This window comes from Equus quagga, chromosome 12, assembly GCF_021613505.1.
Source record: "Equus quagga isolate Etosha38 chromosome 12, UCLA_HA_Equagga_1.0, whole genome shotgun sequence".
NCBI classification, from domain to species: domain Eukaryota; kingdom Metazoa; phylum Chordata; class Mammalia; order Perissodactyla; family Equidae; genus Equus; species Equus quagga.
Window position 1 is genome coordinate 2,509,096 of NC_060278.1, and position 20,892 is coordinate 2,529,987.

The following is a 20,892-nucleotide window of genomic DNA, read 5'->3' on the forward strand; positions in this document are numbered from 1 at the left end:
TTATTGAGACAGTCTCCAAGCACTTTCTATATTTTATATATCTTTCAGCTGTAACTTAATACGAGCATTGTTTTCTCATATTCCCTCAGCTTTAGAAAGAGACATCCACAATTTTGAGTGTAGGGGTATTTAAATCAGATGGCAGGGATGTTTTCTAGGGCAGCAAATGATTATTACTGAAGGCTTTCAGATGGACGGATTGAGTACAGCGACGTCGATTGTTTCATAACTGTCACTTCAAAGGCTGTTGTTGAAAGCCTGCCATCTTCTCCACTACATATGACAAATTTTCATGCTTCAGATTTTCACAGTGCATGGAGCTAAGTCAATAAACATGCTTGCTTACTGTTGTGTGAAAAGGAGCACCTTAGTTAAATATTACTATTGAAAATAAAAGGACCTAAATGACAATAAGCCCAAAGGCCACTAATTACTGACTTACACATTATTTGGAATGACATATATGAAATGAAAAGGCATTTATTTGCAAACTATCTATTTTACTCTTTATATGTATGTCTAACTATTAAATAGGGGTATTGGTGTGAATCAAATATGTATATTAAATGTACATAGTTCTGAATGTTTTTCTGCAAAAATACTGGATTTCATTTATATGTTAAAACAGCATAATGGGAGGAATCACCTTTATCTTTTAATGTGGTGAAAAAATTGTTTTACTTCAAGTACAAGTGGTATTTTAAATATTTCAAAACAGATTCTAGTTGGGTCATTTTAGAACATTTGGCATCTCTTTTAGCTAGCTGTTAGCTTTATCTAAACAGCAATTAATCTGTAGATACCAGAGTGGCAAGGCTTTAGGGGCACAGTTCCAAATTTCTCATATAGCCCTAATTCTCTTAGGCTAATACCTCAAGTACAGATATGTCATGGTTAATAAAATTTTCCTTTTATTATAAACCAGATAAACTTTAGTCACAGGAATATCCCATCCCTTGGTTACACACAGATGTAAAATTTACTGTGATGTCGTGGAAATTTCAGATTGCAATAAAGTTGAAAAGTGAACACTTGTGTTTTAAGTAGATTTCAGAAAATTATAAAAACTTCTTTATTTCTATTTTAAAATGTTTAATGCATTATTTCTCCATTTAAATTCAGTTTCCCATTTTCCCCCCACTGTTATCCAATTTTGTGTTTAAAATGCCACCTGATCCTAAATGTGGAGATGTCTCTATTAAATTGTAAATGAGCACTTAAAAAAAAATCCTGAGCTTTACATGTTATCTGATGAAGCTTTAATTCTCCCTCCTGTATCTGAGCCTGGGTGATAGTTGGCATTATTAGATTGCCAGAGCTTAAAGAGTGCTTTTCAGCAGCCTTTCCCAGAGTTAGTGCCAACATATAGCCACCTTAAGGTTATTCAGGTTCTTCTTGTCCAATTTTGATCTTCCAGGCTTCTGTTTTTCCCTTCTGCTGCCTACTTTTTTTTTCTTGGTGGTTTAATTTATTGCTTGTGAGCTTTTCATTAAGGCCTGAGCCAGTAGGCCGTCAGTCTATTATTATTCACGTTGCAGCTGCTTTTCAAGATTTAAAAGGATAAAATTCTGAAAACTTAAAGGAGGGCATTTAAAATGATCTTTGAATTCAATTAACGAAACTCCTTTCCTCTGTTTGGGATGTCTGTGTTTAAATTCTGTGTCTAAGACAAAATACATTTATCAATATGTGCTTTTTAAGAAATCAACCTTATAAGTACCTATGTAATTAACACAACCCTATAACATATGAAAAAAATATCACAATTATAGCCTGTGAATACTATAGTGCTTGTGGTTCAGACTGTTATTATCTGGTCTAGCTATCAAATTATAATGTACTTTATAACTTAGATTTAGTGGGAAAATTAAAAAACAAAATTAGAAGCAGTGCCATGAATAGGATAGTGGTTTGGTGAGATTTGTTTTCCTCCATATAATACGTTCATGATGTACTGTGAGTGAGCAAGCAGAAATCTATATCTTGAAACATTTCTTAAAACGCACCCCCACACAGACGGAAGGCAATGTGGTCACATCAGTGAAGGTTTGGAAGACAGAGTAATACATCAGCCAGAACATAATCACCCTCTATATATTTTGTGGACTTTAAGAACCAAAACAATTCCTTTAAAGTAAAGCTTTGTGTCCCTGTGTGTTGACGATGGCTTTGGTCAGTCTGTATTTATGTTTCTCTTCAATTCTTCTAGAATGCAGAGCCAAGCCAGATGCAGATTCCAAAAGAAACGGTAAGAGCTTTGTCTTTTGCAGGATGCAGAGATGTTGGAAAGATCAATGAACTAACGTCTTACTAATCAAATATGAAGTTTCTTGTCCTCCCTTTTCCTGGCTCATGATAGATGCTAGATAGGTTTATTAAATTCTGAGGTGGTCTTAAGGTGACTTATTGCTGCTACCCCAAATGGAGACTATTTCATAATTATTTTTGGTCAGGCAGGGATAAAAAAGAGAGAGACGTTAGAGAAGTTTTCTGTACACCTGCAGGATTAGAGGAACCAAAAATTGTTGAGCATAGTAGTTTGACATATATGTAAAGGACTTCATGAGTTGTGAAATGCTGTATGATAAGTGGCTACAAAGTGAAAAAAATAAAAAAGAAAACTTGATTCAGGCATAGAAGAAATAGGGAGGGCTGAAAGAGCAGGAAAAAGCGTGTCATAAGCAGGAAAAATAAAACGATATGTCGATAATTAGGTTAAACATATTAGTTGCCACAATAGCTTATAGTTATAAGTATTTTATTTATTGTAAGTTATTATAGCATATTAAAGGGGGTAATTTCTCTTAATGAAAGGAAGTGCTCAAAGCTTAGATTAAAATGCAAAAATAGTTGTCTCCTGTTTAGAAGACAAGTCCTAATACAGACTGGCAATCCAGCAGGCAACAGAACATGCTGAAAGTAAGGAACGCCCACTCACTCTCTGAGAGCATCGTCTTAGCGCGGATGCACTGGATGGGCGGGAGGAGAGCGTGTCTTATGTTGACACATACTGTCATCCAGTGGAAATCCTAATGGTCAGGATCTTTGTTACATCAAACAACGTACTATCAAAATATATCATTGTTTTTTGTAAGTAGAAAGAAAATTCAACAAAACCACGTCCACAGTAGGTGATGCTAATACATTTTTTCCAAAAATTGTTATATTCAGTAGCCAAAAAAGCAATAATATAAAGGATTTGAATAACATAATTAACAGAGTTGATTTGCTTTTACACGTTCATAAACAGACAACTTTGAACCTAATAAACAAAATGTTATTGTTAAATATTCCATAATTATAAAAATGGATGACAAATCAGACATCAGAGGAAACTCAGTAAACAACCTTGGGACTATTACACATTCATAAGCATGGGTTGTGGAAAATTTATAGCCTTAATATTTTATTTATAAAATCAATATGTCAGTGATCACTAATCAAATCAAATCAAATCAATCAAGTCAAATGGTATTTGTGTGTGTGTGTGTGTGTGGTGGGGGTAGGTTGAGAGGTGAGAGGAAATTGGACAAATTGGTTCTAAAAGAATAAATTGGGGCACAAGATTGATTTACATTGTTTTAATAGACTAATGATGGCAAAATGTACAGTAAGCTAAAATACTTAACGCGGTATTGTTACAGGAATAGACAAATAGATCATTGAAATACATTAGTGATGATAGAAACAGACATTGTGTGTATACATATATTAAAGGTGGCATTTCAAATTAGTGGTAAAGGATGGCTTATTTAGTGTTTACAACAATTGGGCATTCACTTAAAAAAGTTAGATTCCTTTTTCTCATCACATAACACAAAACAAATCCCAGTTGGTTATGAAATTAAACCTAAAAATGTACAAAAAAGTATTAAGAGAAAATATGTGAAGATTTCCCTGTTAACTTTGGATAGTGAGTGCTTGTCTAAGCGTGACAAAGCCAAAATGTTGTAATAGACTGATAGATTTGTTTATGTATATTGAAAGCCTTTGTATAACCATAACCCTTCCGTGAAGCAGTTGCAGGATGCACGCTCAGTCGGGGAGGTCTTTTGCAATGACATCCTCGGGTGAGGAGCCACCCCTCTGTTGTTTGGAATCTTAACATCAGAGAACTTTTTGGGAAAGCAAATGACTTCACACATAAACTGTATCTGTCAATGCCTAAGATTATCTGAGATGGAAAATGATGATATAAGCAGTAAAGATAGGCATGTTCCTTCAAAACATTTAGTCAGTCCTAGTAAAGAAATTGACAATTAGCCTTGAACTTTTCAATCACTAAAGGCAAGCAGCAGCATTGGCTTTAAATGTGGTGTTCCATCGAGAATTGCAAGGTCCATTGCAATGTGCTCCTCGTCCACAAGCCTTGTGTGTTTACGATAGCCTGCTGGAGCAAATGACAATGCAGGCACCCTAACAAAAGAAGTAATATATATGTGTATGTGTGTCTGACTTCCGATTACAAATGGACATTTTTTCTGATAAGTGTTTTCCAAGCTAAGTCAAAAAGCAGTTTTGTTTTTTTTCTCTCGAATGTTTAGATACATCCTCTCACATCTGCGCCTCTCTTTCTGCTTTTGCTATGCAATACCATTTTGGGTTGTTAAAGGTTTCATTTTAAAATAATTTTAAAAATTGAATTCTTGGGTCTCTTTGTACCTTTTGATGGCAAGCCATTAAATTCATTCAAGTCTTGAAATTCTCTGATATTATTTAAACTTTCATGTGATTGTAAGCACCTTGAGAACAGACATGTCCTCAAGCTCAATTAATTTGTTGGTTGATTATCACAATGACCCATAACCAGTCTAGTCTGAGAAATAAGAAAAGGTCGTTAAGGCAAATGAGCGGGTCAGTAGCTAGTAGACCTTTTCACTTTCTGAGATGTGAGTTTCCTGTAGATCCTCTAAATATTGTTTTAATTAATGAAAGTGGGAGATTAGTTTTAGGTTACCTATTCAAAATTGGACAAAACCTGAGTTATTTAGCAAAGGCTCATGGTCACTTGCTTCATGTCCTGAACAAACTCCTTTGCCTTTGAAAACTTTATTCACTTGCCATAGGGCCGTCTCATGTGGTTGTACAGCTTGGACCAGATAGTGTACACGTGTATTCGTCAGGGTTCTCCAGAGAAACAGAACCAAGAGGGTGTGTGTGTGTGTGTGTGTGTGTGTGTGTGTGTTTGCATGTAAAACAAGATGTAGTATAAGGAGTTGGCTTGCTTGATTGTGAAGGCTAGCAAGTACAAATGTGCAGTGTGGGCCAGCAGGGTCGAGACCAAGGACAGCTGATGGTGGAATTCTAGTCCAAAGTCAGTCTGCTGGAGAATTCCCCCTTGCTTAGGAGGAGGCCTGTCTTTCTGTTCTGATCAGGCCTTTAACTGATGGGATGAGGCCCACCCGCATAATAGAGAGCAATCTTTTATTCAAAGTTCACCAATTTAAATATTAATCTCATCTAAAAACATCCTTTTAAGTTGACACATAAAATTAATATCACAGTGAAGTAATGAATTTACCTTCTGGCTCTCTGGCCTTAACTTACCAAACTGCTAGTTTCTTCCTTGGGCTTCAAATAGGACTAATACAAACCTGCTGAGTAAGTCTCGTAAGCACTCTTCAGTATGATCCATGTAGAATATAAATGTTAAAAAAATTCAGGGCTATTGGATAAAACTAGAGCTTTAGAAAATAATATAGTTTAGAGATGATCCTAGACCCTATATAGAGATAAGATATAATATACGCTTAAATGTCATGAATTGAAAATGCATTGCAAAAAGAGTTAGTTGGTTCTCCCTATGCAAATTGCAGGAATGTATTAGGGAGTCTTTGGAAACGTCGCTAAAGCTCAGGAGGCATCTTGATAGGCACACTTCAGAAGGTTATAGTCTTGATTTAGAAATTTAGTGAGCTAGGCAATAAGCAAGATCGTGAATAGGTTCATTTAACTAATGGTTGTAGTAGATGAAGTAAGTGCTGCCATATTGACCCCACTGTAAATTGAGAAAACAAAGAAATTTTTTAAAAATCCCGTGTGCAATAGCATCCAAAAGAATAAAATACTTAGGAATAAATTTAACCAGGGCGGTGAAAGCTATATACACTGAAAACTATAAGACATTGATGAAAGAAGTTGAAGAAAACACAAATAAATGAAAAGATATCCTGTGCTCATGGATTGGAAGAATAAATATTGTTGAAATGTCCCTACTCCTCAAAGTGATCTACAGCTTCAATGCAATCCCTGTCAAAATTTCACTGTCATTTTTCATAGAAATAGAAAAAATCCTAAAATTCATATGGAACCACAAAGACCTGTAACAGCCAAAGCAATCTTCAGAACAAAGCTGGAGGCATCACACTTCCTGATTTCTAACTATATTACAAAGCTATAGTAATCAAAACAGTATGGTATTTGCATAAAAACAGACACATAGATCAATAACAGAATAGAGAACCCAGAAATAAGCCCACGCATATGTGGTCAATTAATTTATGACAAGGAGCCAAGAATATACAATGGTGAAAGGATAGTCTCTTCATTAAATGGTGTTGGGAAAGCTGGACAGCCGCACACAAAAGAATGAAGCTAGACCCCTATTTTATACAATACACAAAATCAACTCGAAATGGATTAAAGATTTGAATGTAAGACCTGAAACCATAAAATTCCTAGAAGAAAACATAGAGGGTAAGCTCCTTCAGACTGTTCTTGCTGATGATTGTTTGGATCTGACACCAAAAGCAAAAGTGAACAAGTGGGACTGCATTAAATCTAAAAGCTTCTGCACAGTATAAGAAACAGTCTACAAAATGAAAAGGTGGCCTTGGAATGGGAGAACATATTTGCAAAATATACATCTGATAAGAGGTTAATATCTGAAATATGTAAAGAACTCATACAACTTGATAGCAAAAAAAAAAATCTGATTAAAAAATGGACAGAGCATCTGAATAGACATTTTCCAAAGAAGACATACAGATGGCCAGCTGGCACATGAAAATGTTCTCAGCTTCGCTAATCATCAGGGGCATGCAAATCAAAACCACGACGAGATACCACCTCACACCTGTTAGAATGACTGTCGTCAAAGAGACAAGAGACAAGTGTTGGTGAGGATGTGGAGAAAAGGGAATTCTTGTGCACTATTGGTGAGAATGTAAATTGGCGCAGCCACTGTGGAAAACAGTATGAAGGTTCCTCATACAATTGAAAATCCAACTACCATGTGATCCAGCAATCCCACTTCTGAGTATACATCCCAAGGAAATGAAATCAGAATCTCAAAGAGATATTTGTACTCTCATGTTCATTGCAGCATTATTCACAATAGCCAAGATATGGAAACAACCTAAGTGTCTGTCAACATAAATGGATAATGAGATGGGGTGTGTGTTTGTGTGTGTGTATATATATATATATATATACACACACAATAGAATACGAGCTATGAGAAAGAAGGACATCCTGCCATTTGCAACAACATGGATGGACCTTGATGGCATTGTGTTAAGCGAAGTAAGTTAGAGAAGGACAAATATCCTATGATATCACTTACATATGGAACCTAAAAAGGCCAAACTGATAGAAACAGAGAGTAGAATGGTGGTTACTAGGGGTCTAGGGGATAGGAGAAAAGGAAAATGTTGGTCAAAGAGTATAAACTTCCAGTTATAAGATCAATAAGTTCTGAGGATCTAATATATAGCATGGTGATTATAATTAATAATACTGTATTATATACTTGAAAGTTGCTAAGAGTAGATCTTAAATGTTCTTACCACAAAAAAGAAATTATTATAATTATGTGACATGGTGGAGATGTAAACTGTGCTATGATGGTAATTATTTTTCAAATCAACACATGTTCACCTTAAACTTACACAATGTTATGTGTCAATTATATCTCAGTAAAGTGGGGAAAAAAGAGTTGCTTCAGAAAAAGCTAACAGGGAGGGCGAATGGGGGGGGGGTGAATTGTGAGTCATTACATCTTCATCGAAAACTTTGTACAAATTCTTTGGGATAAACTCATCATCAAACACGTCTTTAGGCCTGTTATATATGTTAATTCTGGAGGACACAGAGGAAAGTGTACAAAACTTTGTAATTTGAGTTTTTGTTGAAGGTTTATACTATCGTACACTCATCTTATGTTGATCTTAATAGTTTGCTTGTGAGATGTATAACAATCTTTTTTCAAAATTGGGATAGAATAATATTTTCATGATCTTACAAAAATAGTAATGGTTTTGTACAGTGAATGTATCAGTTTTTAAGGAATTCATTTGAAATTGCTTACTATTACTATGGTAAGGTAAGGATTTCTTAATGTTTGGTATGTTTTCCTTTGGAAAATATATCTTAGTTATTCTTTATTGTCTTCCTTTTGTGGTATAGTGATAAAATTAATATCTTTAAAACTTAGTGTATGATGTTTTTATTGCTATTGAGCTCAGGTTATTTTAAAGATTATGTTGGTAATAATGTCTATTTTAAAAATAAAAACTGTTTTAGAGCAAAATTATTCTGGATTAATTACTATGTTAATTTTTATTCTGAAATGTCAGACTTTCAGAAAAGTTTCAAGAATAGTACGAAGAACTCCAGTATACCCTTTACCCACATTTTCCAATTGTTAATATTTTGCCACATTTGATATGGAGTTTTCTCCCATGTTCCCCTCCCTCTCCCTCCATTTTTTCCTCCTTTTCTTGCCAAAATGTACTTTTTTGAATTGAGAATAAATTGTAGACATAGTTCCCCTTTATCTGTAAATATTTTAGTGTGTGTATTCTAAGAACAAGAGTATTTCTTAAGTAACCACATTGTTTATCAAAATCATGAAATTAACATTGATTTAACTGTGTTTATGACCAATTGTCCCAATTAATGTCCTTTATAGCATGCAGACTGAACGAATGAATGAATGAATGAATGAGTGAATACGTAAGAATCAAATTCTGGTCCAGTTTCCAATTTGGGGTCATGCATGGGATTTCATTGCTGTGGCTCTTTATTTTCCTTTAATCTGGAATATTTCTTCAGTTTGTTTGTTTTTCAGTTTTGAAAAGCAAATTACTTTGAGAATATCCCTCAATTTGGGTTTTTTGATGTTTCTTTGATTGGATAAGGATTTTTCTGGCTTACCATTATAGATTAATAACTGTAGGAAACATTTTTTTCTCAGTATTTGTGTCATCAAGCAAAAATTCTTAAATTCTTTAAATTTTACGTCTACTATTTGAATTAAAAAAGAGCACAGAAAAGCCAGAGGTAACTTTTTAACTTTGCTAATAAGAATAATTAACCTTAAAATAACAGTACAAATAACATACATAAACATTCATTTCACATATGGGATAAATTAAAATATATAACTTAAAGAAAATTTGGAGTATGACTGGAGGGTTGTTCTTTTATTCAAAATAATAAACCAAGATAACTTTTCTCTTTAAAAAATCCTCCTCTTAATTAAAAACAAATGCTTGTTACTATTTGTCATAACTGAATATTGTCTAATCTCTCTGTTGAGTAAGTGTTCTCCCTTTGCCTTCTGTAAGAACTTTGGTTAGGTGTGAGAATGTGATGGCCTGGCAACATGGCGTGATTGCTGTGTAAGAGCCATCACAAGGTTCTCGTCCTGGGTCAGTCTCTCCTCTGCCAGCCCGAGCCCTGACAATTCTCTTCTCCCTCCTCCTCCACACTGTGTTTTTAAAAAAGAAGAAGAATTAAAGAAATGGTATGCAGTGGGATTTTTATATTACAAAAAGTAATGTACTATATTGATAGAAAATTCAGTCAAGCAGAGAAGAAAATTAATATCACCTGCAATTATGTGACTTCAGTGTCATCATTTTGATGCATATTTTTTCTTGATTTTTTTCTTTACCTATATAGCTAATATATATTCCGTCCCAGACACATAGCATATAGCTAATAAATGTCATGTCCCAAACAGAAGGAAAGACTGAGATATCCCTTCCTTGTGAAGTTTTCACTGATAGGAGAAGACAGATATTCAGCAATTTATAAAATAGGACATCAAAGCTGATGATGGGTGACGTCCTGGAAGTTATGGAAGCCCATGGGGTAAAACCCAATCTCTGAGTCATAAATGTTATTCTGTCTCACTACAGTTTTTTAATTCACTTTAATAGCTGAATGGTATCCCATTGTGCAGGTATTATTATCTCCTTAATGTCGTACATGTAGGTTGTTTTCATTTTTTAGCTATTGTAATTAAAGCTGTGAACATCCTAACAGTTAAATCTTTGTTCATGACCACAATTAGTTTTTTTAGGATATATTACTAAACGTAGTATTTTTGAGTTAAGCAATAAGCAAAATGTAGAGGCTTTTGATAAACATTATCAAATTGGCTTCCATAAATATTGTACTTTTTTAGATTTTCATCAGTAGTGCAAGAAAGTGCCCGTTTCATCACACCTTCTACATCTTAGATATCATTACTTAAAACAGTTGGGCTTTTTTTTTGGCAATTTGTTAACTTTTGTGATTGCATGTCTTTAGTTGTAAGTAGATTGAACCTTTTACTTATTTTTTGGTCCGCTCATCTTTCTTTAATGAATTGCTCATCCACATCCCTTTCCCATTTGTTATTGGGAGTTTTGTTATTAATTTATCAGGGTTTGGACAATAAAGATATTAACTCTGTGGAGAAGGGCGAGGGAGAGAGAAATCAATTAATTACAGTGGAGCAGTGAGCAGGAAAGCCCCCCTGCTGTCATTTCTCTGCTCTCACCGCACTCATGACACCAGACGGGTGAGTTTTCCACACAAGTAGTTCTGACACTAACTGCCTGGAGTTGTGTAGACCCCACAAGTTAAGGGCTGTCCCCACTGAGATGCCAATCACAAATAGTGGGTCCCCAGGTTACCCACAACTTCTGTGTGACATGGCTACAAATTAGAGATTCCCACTACCCTCTTTTTGGGTTCCATAATTTGTTTGAGCGACTCACAGAACCCAGGAAGACAGTTTACTTATTATTGTTGATTTATTACAAGGGTTGTCTGAAAGGATACAAATGAATAGCCAGATGAAGAAATATGCAGGGAGCACTCAGGAAGGTCCCGAGCTCAGGAGCTGCTGTCCTTGTGGAGTTGGGGTGTGGCACCCTCCCAGCGTGTGGATGTTCATCAACCTGGAAGTTCTCCAAACCCTACACTTTTGGAGTTTTCATGGAGGCTTCATCATGTAGGCATGATCAATTATTAACTCCATTTCCAGCCTTTCTCCTCTCCCTGGAGGACGGGCGATGGGGCTGAAAGTTCAAAGCTTCTAACCACAGCTTGGTCTTTCTGGTGATCACACCCTGTCTAGGAGCCACCAAGAGAAATGTCATTAGAACAAAAGATGCTCTTATTACCCAGTAAATTCCAAGGGATTTAGGAGCTCTGTGTCAGGAACTGGGGCCAGCGGTCAAAATATTAGCAGAAATCAGATATATATACATGTTATTATTTCACAAGTGATGAAATATGTGCCAAGTTATTTATTTCTTTGCAGAGCTCCAAATCGGCTATTGGGCTCACATCTATGGTTTTATGGCTGCCTATGATATGTATACTTTTTTCCTCTCTTCACAATATTTTCTGGACTCGTTAATATTTTCATGTATTAGGGCTCAGAAATTACTCTCTCTTGGTTATTTTCCTGCTGTTTAATATAATCAACTTTTATTTCCTCTCTTATAGATCTACCCATTTTGCAGATTAACTGCAGACTCAGAGTGGCTGGGGGGCTCGCTGTGTCCGCACAGCTATTGGGACTGTTGTTTGGGGAAGAAGGAAAACTGGGCTTGGGTGCTGGTCGCTTCTGGCTATTTTTCTGTCTCACTGCGGATATAAATGTGCATCTTTGCTACTGCTCTGAATATAGGGGGAATGTAAATAGCTTTCATACTGCCCAGTCAGCAGGTTTCCTGCTTCTAATATGCTTAGCAAAATTGCCCTGTTTTCTGGGCATTAAAAAGCAAAAATGCCAAAGGAGTGATGAACAAAGAAGAATTGATGGTTTGCGTTGATGGATAAAGTCACTTGGGTTGTACATACACACATGTACGTGTGAGATTTGATGTGTGCTTGAGTGACATGATCACGTACAAAGGGCTGGAGGGACAAATTAAAGAAAATTTACTGCGTTTCTCTAGAAAGAATTTGACTCCAGAAATGGTTGATAAGGTATAGAATCTGGATGGAATGACAAAATGATAGCCAATTGGCTTCTCCTTTGTATCAGAATGAAGAGATCCCCACACTAGTAAGACTTTGCAAAAGTTCTCTATAACATAGCATTTAAAATGGTTTTTGAGGGGCCAGCCCTGTGGCCGGGTGGTTAAGTTCATGTGCTCTGCTTTGGCGGCCCAGGGTTTCGCCGGTTCAGATCCTGGGCATGGACGTGGCATCTAGACCATGCTGAGGTGGTGTACCACATCGCAGAACTAGAAGGAGGCACAACTAAAATATACAACTATCTACTGGGGGGCTTTGGGGAGAAAAAGGAAAAATAAAATCCTTAAAGTGGTTTTTGAAGAGCAAAAAAATTTTTTAATATTTTGCTGCCAGAGAATTAAGTTCTAAAAGCTGGCATTAATTTCAGTTTTATGTCAAGAGCCAAATGGATTAATAATGAAATATCAAAGGAAAAGTACAATCTCTCACTTAAATGTTTTTAATGATAATAATGACTTAAGACTTGATAAGAAAGCTGAAAAAGAATATTATTCCCGTCCTGCAGTTTTCATAATAAATGCAACTTTCCCATGGAGAGTATAGTCTCCTTTAAGACAGGTTCAGGGTAGGGCATGTCAGGAAATGATTCCAACTTGATTAAAATTTTTCTTCATATATTCAGTCGGCTCCTTATCTTGATTTTTCAAGTAGAAAAAATGAGAATTTTAAGCCTTGGTAAAATGTTATGGAAATGTCAGAATCAGTAAACATTAAAAAGCCAAACTGGAGATCTAAAGCAGTAAGTGACAATTAAGAACCTTCCAGATTTGAGGCACGTAAATGTGCTAGCATACAGACCTCTGTGTGCCCAGCAGAGGACTCTCTTTGGTGCCCATGTCTTTTACATGCAACCTTCTCAGGAATATAACTACTGATTCACAAAGTATGTGTTATCTTTCAGTTACTTCTGAATTTAAAGTAGAAGGGACTGTGGTGTGTTTTGGTCCTGTTTTGTATTTCAAATATCAAAATTTACCTATACATTATGTTTTTATAACCAATTTTATCGAGGTAGCTGTATTCATTCACTACTGAGTATTCTTTAATTTTTTTGAACCATGTGGATAAAAATAAAAAGTTTATAGAGCAAAACAAGAATATAAAGTTATCCTTGCATAATGAGTGTGTGATATATCAGTATTTTGATATGAGTAATTTGATGTTTATTTCTCTCCAATATATTGGTTTTGTTTGAGCTATAGTTGTTCTCTGGGAATGTTTTAACTAGACGAAAGTTTTTTATAAGGCATAGGCTTGGGCTTTATTTTGACTGTGATACTGAAATGCATTTACTTTGTGTAGTTTGCATAGCTGTTGCCCTGTATCTTTACGAGTTGTTCTTTTGTTTGTTTAAAGATTGGCACCTGAGCTAACATCTGGTGCCAATCTTTTTCTTCTTCTTCTTCTCCCCAAAGCCCCCCAGTACACAGTTGTATATTCCAGTTGTAGGTCCTAGTTCTGCTATGTGGGACACTGCCTCAGCATGGCCTGATGAGCGTGCCATGTCCGCTCCCAGGATCTGAACTGGCAAAACCCCAGGTCGCCAAAGCAAGTGCGCAAACTTAACCCCTCGGCCATGGGGCCGGCCCCTACAAATTGTTCTTATTTTGTATTCTTCCTTATGTAGTTCTCCTGTTTTTAACGTTAGTGATTTTATTTTATTTTTTCAAAACGTACCTTGTCCTAATAACTCTGAGGCTGTCCTTTGCGATGGCACAAAGAATGTCCTACCCTAAAATGTTAATATTGGATGTTGGTAAATTAGCAAGATCACTTTACAAATCACATTATAAAGGATTTGGAGATTTAAAAATAGCATATCTCTTGTATTATAATCTAAAAAAAAATCTCTTACTGATAAATGCTATACTTCCAAAAATTATTTCATCTGAGTGAGATAGTTGAGATTGAGTGTTAATTTCCCAAACTCCTTTTAAAATTATTTTATCATGTTAATTTTGATATTAGAAAATTTTAAAAATGTGTTGAGATACAAAGAAAAGAAACTGAAGTCTACCCACATTTCCATTGCTCTGCAGTACACACTTTCATGTGTGTAATTGAAATTCTTGAAAAGCACAGTCTTCAAAGGATGCATTGTAATCCAGCCTAATTATGTGCCATTATATGTTTAACCATTCTTCCATTATAATTTGGTAACTCCAGCTTGAACGACTTGGTGGATGCTGGAGAAATATTTCAAACTTGAGAAAAAATGAGGCGGAAGAGCGTGTAGGAGCAGATGACGCATTTCCTTGTGATCCAAAGAGCTTGTGCCACATGTCCATCATGTGCTTGGACATGCTGAGTTTGAGAGAGAATTCTGGCCTTGCCTATTTGGACATGACCAGTGTAGAGAGAGATCTCAGTGGTGGTCTTGGCCATGGGGGCACTCCTGAAGAGGAGCTCAGGGCAGGCTGCTGCTTCTCCTGGCCTACTGCATTTTTACTGACAGAATATTTCATCTCACTGAGTTTCATCAGGTTATACTTCACGCTTTCATTTCCTCCTTGCTGTTTTAAGGGAGATGGGCAAGTTTGTGTGTCTTAAATGTGTTGGGTTCTGGTGTACTTCTTATGTACTTGATGATTACAATTATGAAATCAAAGCTTGCCTATACAACTAATGGATTAAATAATATTGCTTGAGCAGTAGTCACCAGCTGTATTATTTATGTACAGTTTTGTTGAGAGTTTTCTCTGAAGTTGTTGATCTCCACTTTGTCTCGCCAACATTGAAGGTTAAAACTCCAGTGGCTCTCTGAAAATGACTACCTTTTTCTGCTGACTTTGTGTCATCAGGATTTGTTGTTTGTGAATAAAGTCATACAACATTAATGGACACTAAGCTGTTAATAATAGTGGAGATTCCTCATGAAAAAAAAGAGGCAAATGAGTTATATGTATTTATTTTGATTCCTGCTGTTACTGTTTTCCTCCTGTGGTTTGGAATATTTAAACTGACAAAAAAAAGTCTAAAACTCCAGGAGTCTACATGTCTTCAGTCCTTCCGCTGTGGTTTTCTCCTATATTTCTCGCAATCTGATTTGGTTTTGTTTCAATATTGAAACAAATGCTGCATAAAAATATTACAGCTGGTTCCAGGAATCATCTGGAGGGGGTGCAGATGCCCAGTTATCGTGGATCTTGTCGTGGAACTTTGGTGGAAATACTGTGCCTGTTATGATTAAAGAGCTGCTCATTAGCAGTCTTCAAAAATAACCGTGAGAAAGAAACATTGGAATATAATGTGCTGTGCAATTTTGTTTCCTATTAGAAAGCAGAAGACGAGGATATTGTTCTCACGCCTGATGGCACCAGGGAATTTCTGACGTTTGAAGTTCCACTTAATGATTCAGGATCAGCCGGTCTTGGTGTCAGTGTCAAAGGTAACCGGTCAAAAGAGAACCACGCAGATTTGGGAATCTTTGTCAAGTCCATTATTAATGGAGGAGCAGCATCTAAAGTAAGCAAATATCCACTTTATCAAGCTTGTGTCCGTTGCCAAAAGTGTTTAATTCCAATCTTATTCCTATATTGAAAACGTGCACACTGTAGGGGAGGCAGAACTTTACCCTCTTAGATTCTGTTTCTGCAGCCTGTGAATTAAACTGACAAAAGACAGATTAACAGGAGAAAAAGTTTACAAATTTTATTGATGTTAATATTTAAAATTTTACACATGGGGGCTCCACAGAGAAGATGTTAAAGCCTGCAGAAGTGGTTGGACTTGGAAGCTTATATACCTTTTAGCAAAGCGCAATGAATTGTGGTGGGATTAGACAAAGGAAAAGGAGTCCGGGCTTCTCGGGGTGGTAAATTGTGGGAAGGTAAATACAGTTGATTTTGTAAGGTTGATTGTGCAGACTGATCTCAGTGCCCTCTCTGTCTCTGGTGATGAGCAGCTCCCCTTCCTGGTTTGGGAGAGGGGAGGGGACACTTTCATATAAAGGAACTTCAAGCCCTGCGTTTAGCCCGAAAGGCAGAGGACAGAGAGCTCCTCCATGTCTGCCGTCTCTCAGTTGCCTTTAGCTCAGAATAATCCTGTGCCAATGTGGTGTATTTGGGGTAGCAATTCTAGCGCCCTGTAACACTTAGTCAATGTTTTCTCAAATACCTCATTCATGGTCAAACAACTAGCAGAAATCTCTGTGATTTCTCATTTTGGGACGGAATCTGTAGCTTCAACTTCCCTTTTTTTGTCTCACAAAATTTACAACCCAGTCATTCAGGCTAAAGGAAGATAATCTATGCAGACTTAGTTTAGGTTCTGGCACAGAGCTGTCATAGAGCCGAGGTTAATCTTTCCCCCGCCCCGTCCCCGGCCTGTGGGTGGGTTACCCCATTTCCCAGTCTAGAGAAAATTTCCCGGCTGTTGGTTAAGGGGCACTTCTCTGCGATTGTCTAATAGCCTTGAGCTTCCGCATGTCTTGGGTTGTAAATAACCTCTATGGGTGTCTCTGGAAGCGAGAAAGTAATCACTTTGTGTCCTTCGAATTAGTATGCTATTTTGGTAAACAGATTATGATAATGACTTGATTTACAAATGTATAAATGATTGAAATAGACAGAGGCTGCAATGGCTGCTTAGACACTATTATGCTGGTGCTCAATTGGGCATAATCCATTAGGATTAAAGCCTTTTTTCTTTTTCTTTGCTGTTTTTATTTTTTTTAACAAAAGAGAAAGCAACTTCTTTTATAACAGACTACTTAATAGCACTTATTTTTACCTGCTTTCTTCCCAGGATGGAAGGCTTCGGGTGAATGATCAACTGATAGCAGTGAATGGCGAATCCCTGTTGGGCAAGACGAACCAAGACGCCATGGAAACCCTCAGAAGGTCCATGTCCACCGAAGGGAACAAGCGAGGAATGATCCAGCTCATTGTCGCAAGGCGAATAAGCAAGTGCAATGAGGTAAAGAATACAAAATAAAAAGACAAAAGGCGCTGGCATTTGAAATTGTAGTAAGGCTAAGTTTCTGTCCTAACATTGGACAGAGAATGGCAGGTCCTGGGACTTCACCTCAGAAGCCTGTAAATTATCTTTGCTTGCTAGACTTTTATTGTTTTGTCAGCAGCTTGTGCTTTTTCTTAGTTTTGTGATCAAAATATTCCTAAGTGTGCATTAATGTTTCTATTGCCAACTCAGCACATAACACTGGCATCTTAAAGGCATGGTTAGCTGGGATCTTTTCTTGAAAACCCTCCTGCCCAGAGCCAATAGTTTCTCTTCTATTCAGCAGGGTAGTACCTGGGAGGGAGAAAGAATGAAACAATTGCTTATTCATTTGTTCATTTTGAATGGGATGCCTCTTACAAAGTCACTAAGGGGAGACTCTGTTTCTCCTGTGGCGTTGTCAAAAGTGTAAGCTCCCTCCATCACCCGTCTCCCCCTTGTCCTTCACTGGGGTTTCATTTTTCCCCTTAAGTGCCTGCCTTCTCCGTGGTGTCTATTGCCGGGGCATAGTGCGTCTAAATATCCACTGCAGGAGGTAATTAGGTGTGAGTAGGCAGGCTGTCCTCTCCGGAGAGTATAATCATCTATTTTCCCAAATAAGTAGAAACATACCTTCTTGTATAGCACGGCATTTGAAAACTGAAAAGAAATTATATATAGATTTGATGATTAATATTGGAATCTGAAAAACACACAAATTTTGTAGATCTATTATAAATTATGTACCATCTGTAGAAAATAGGTGGGACCTGATAATTTACAGAGCAAAGCTTGTTGAAAACGTAAAGTTTGTTGTTTTTGCTTTTATTGCTGCTCAGATCCCCACGTTTTTAAATCAACTAAGAGAAGATCACTAGCAAATCTTACAAACTGAAAATTGTATCTAACTTGTTTGTGTTTTTCTTAATTGTAAAATCTATGTTTAATAAATGTGTAAAGCAAGCTTTCCAGGTTGTGATGATCCTTCATCCAATCCTATAATATAATCAGATTTTGCAACAAAAATGTAGTCTTGACCTCAGTGGGTCGTCAGTCTAGAGGTGACCAGTTTTTGAAAGGTTATTGACCATTGATTTTTATTTTTTATTTTTTTGGTGGGGAAGATTTGCTCTGAGCTAACACCTGTTGCCAATTTTCCTCTTTTTTTGCTTGAGGAAGATTAGCCCTGAGCTAACATCTGTGCCAGTCTTCCTCTGTTTTGTTTGTGCGATGCTGCCACAGCATGGCTTGACGAGAGGTGTAGGTCCACACCTGGGATCCAAACCTGTGAACCCAGACCAGCTAAGCTGAGCACGAACTTAACTACTATGCCGTGGAGCCATCCCCCCATTGATTTTTGTTGAATATTGTTTTTATTTTCCAAATGGAGAATGAGTTAACAATAATTCTCCAACATTTCTACAACAAGAAAACAATGTAACTGTAACTGAAAATCTCAGAGGGGAAAACAGTGGGGCACAAAAACATTGACTTTTACGAGATAAGTGTAAATGCTAGTCCCTCAGAGTAGGCTACTGGATTGGTTTTCTTGAATAATAATTTTTACTGGTTGCCAAATCATTAACTGATCTTTTAACGTAAGTTCTGCAAAATCCTACAATAAAAAATTCTCAACAGTAAGTTTACAAGACACATTGGTCTTTATTGGGTCTTTTTTCAGAAACTGAATAACTTCACATTTCACAGAACGGTATTCATTTGGCAGATTTTTAGTGAGCATCCACTATATTCAGAAAATGTGTTAGATCCTGAGATACGGTGGTGCATAAAACAGATGGGGCCCTTCTCTCATAGAACTTACGTTCTACTGGACAATATATCATACTCTTGGTCTCTTTAAAAGCAAACTCAAATTTGTAACACTTTCTCAAAGTCTTCCTTTGGGGGAAAACACTGAATGTTATAGGGACTTAAAATGTAAGAAATGTGCTGAAGTTCAGCATCCCGAACCCAGACGTGCTTGCGTCACATTCAGATTATTCCGTATTGTTCTCCAAACAGTAGCAAAGCAAACCTGAACCAGCCTGAAAATGTTTTGATAAAAGCACTGATTCTGTTCCCTGTTGTCGCATAAAAGACATGAAATTGGAATCCCACTGAAATCTCTTTCTGTCTCATTCACTTCTGCGTGTGAATTTATGTGAATGAAATGATTTAAGTGGGGGAACAGCTGCGGTAGACAGTAATAGACTTTAATATTCAAGATTCCTTATGGTATCATTTTCATACATTGCTGGTTATTACTTTTTCTTAGGATAGAGTAAGCTTATAAAACGATTATATCAAAAAAATCTTATCACAAGTGCTGTGCTTTCTTTGTAATACTGGCGAGAAGCCTTTTGTACTGACAGGGTTTAACTAAAGAATTATATGAAGACAGAAGAGCTCGGTTCAGCTTCCCATAAGGCATAAGACATGATTTTGCTGCTCTTGTTCTTACATTATATATTACCTCTGGAAAAACGTCTTGCTGAGTTACCGGAAGGGCATGTGTAAATTATGTTACAGTGAATATTCATATAAGCAGAGGGCATCTTGTCATGAATGACCTCAAGCCAAAATAATGTGCTTGAGTTCTCTCCTTCCGGGTCCGTTAGTTAGCTGTGTAGTCCGGTCTTTGACAGTACCTCAAAACTACATTTTAGTAACCCATCTTTAAATCAAGGGTTTGCTTACTTAATTTCAAACTAGAGAAACTGAGAATTTGCAAAAGAAAATCTTTAGTACTTTGTCATATCTTTCCTTGCCCTTATTTGTGCTGAGTGCTGTACATTATTTTAGTTTTTTTTAAATTTGTTTATCAAATCTCCATGCTAGGTACCATCTTGCCGTGCGGTTCACAAGTATTTGTCTGTATACGGCACCGCACCTTTGAGACGTTCTCTGGAAGGTGTTTCTCAGTCTGCTTTACTTGCCCTTTCAGGAGTCTTTGAACAGTGGCTCATTCTTGAATCATTTCTGACCATTTTTCTCTCTCTGTTTTTCTCTTCCTCCGCTCTGGCTCTTCTCTCTCCTCGAAGCTTCCTCTTTCCTGCTATTCTATTGGTCGTGTTTCTAGGCGTTCTTCGGGGCTGGTTCTTCTTACTCTGCGCATGCTCCCTGAGGGACTTCAGATGCCACCTGTTACGATGAATCCTGTAACTCTGTTCCCACCTCGGGACTCTATTCTAGTTCCAGATCCTTCTATCCACCTGCCCATAGAGATATTCACTGGTGTGTCTCTCAGGCACCTAATTCTTAAGGTGCCCAAAACTATTTACGCTTTTTCCTGCAAAACCAGTTCCGCCTTGAGGTACTTCATCTGCCCCGTTCCCCCTTCTCCCTGTAAGGGCTCCACCACTCCTTCGGCTGGAGAAGCCAGAGAGCTGGGATCACTCTTGGCCTCTCAGATGCCTTTGCTATCCCCGTTGCCTCTGCCTGCAGAATCTCTCTCTTCTCAGCCCACTTTTTCCCCCCACTCTGCCCTCGTCCAATTCCAGGCCCTGCCGTCTCCCCAGGCTCACTGCTGTGGCTCCCCGGAGGATTTCTCTGCAATCAGGATTTCTCTCTCACTCCCTTCTCTACCCTGCAGTCAGGCAGATATTTCTACAAAGCAAATCGATCATGTCACTCCCTGCTGAAACCCCTTCAGGAGCTTTGCATCCTCTCCAGAATAGATGCCAGTCTCCA

At 37.2% G+C, this 20,892-nt stretch overlaps 1 protein-coding gene across 19 annotated transcripts in view; it reads left to right on the forward strand.

The window, feature by feature from the left end:
• The window catches only part of PARD3 (par-3 family cell polarity regulator), a 518,486-nt gene that overhangs the window by 275,583 nt on the left and 222,011 nt on the right, over positions 1-20,892 (forward strand). For 13 of the 19 annotated variants that reach the window (XM_046679514.1, XM_046679509.1, XM_046679512.1 and 10 more), the window contains 3 exons: positions 2,210-2,248; positions 15,541-15,729; positions 17,011-17,181. In XM_046679514.1, coding sequence (XP_046535470.1) covers positions 2,210-2,248; positions 15,541-15,729; positions 17,011-17,181 — 399 coding nt within the window. The remainder of the gene's footprint in view (positions 1-2,209; positions 2,249-15,540; positions 15,730-17,010; positions 17,182-20,892) is intronic. The other 6 variants (XM_046679504.1, XM_046679519.1, XM_046679518.1 and 3 more) reach the window with 1 other exon arrangement.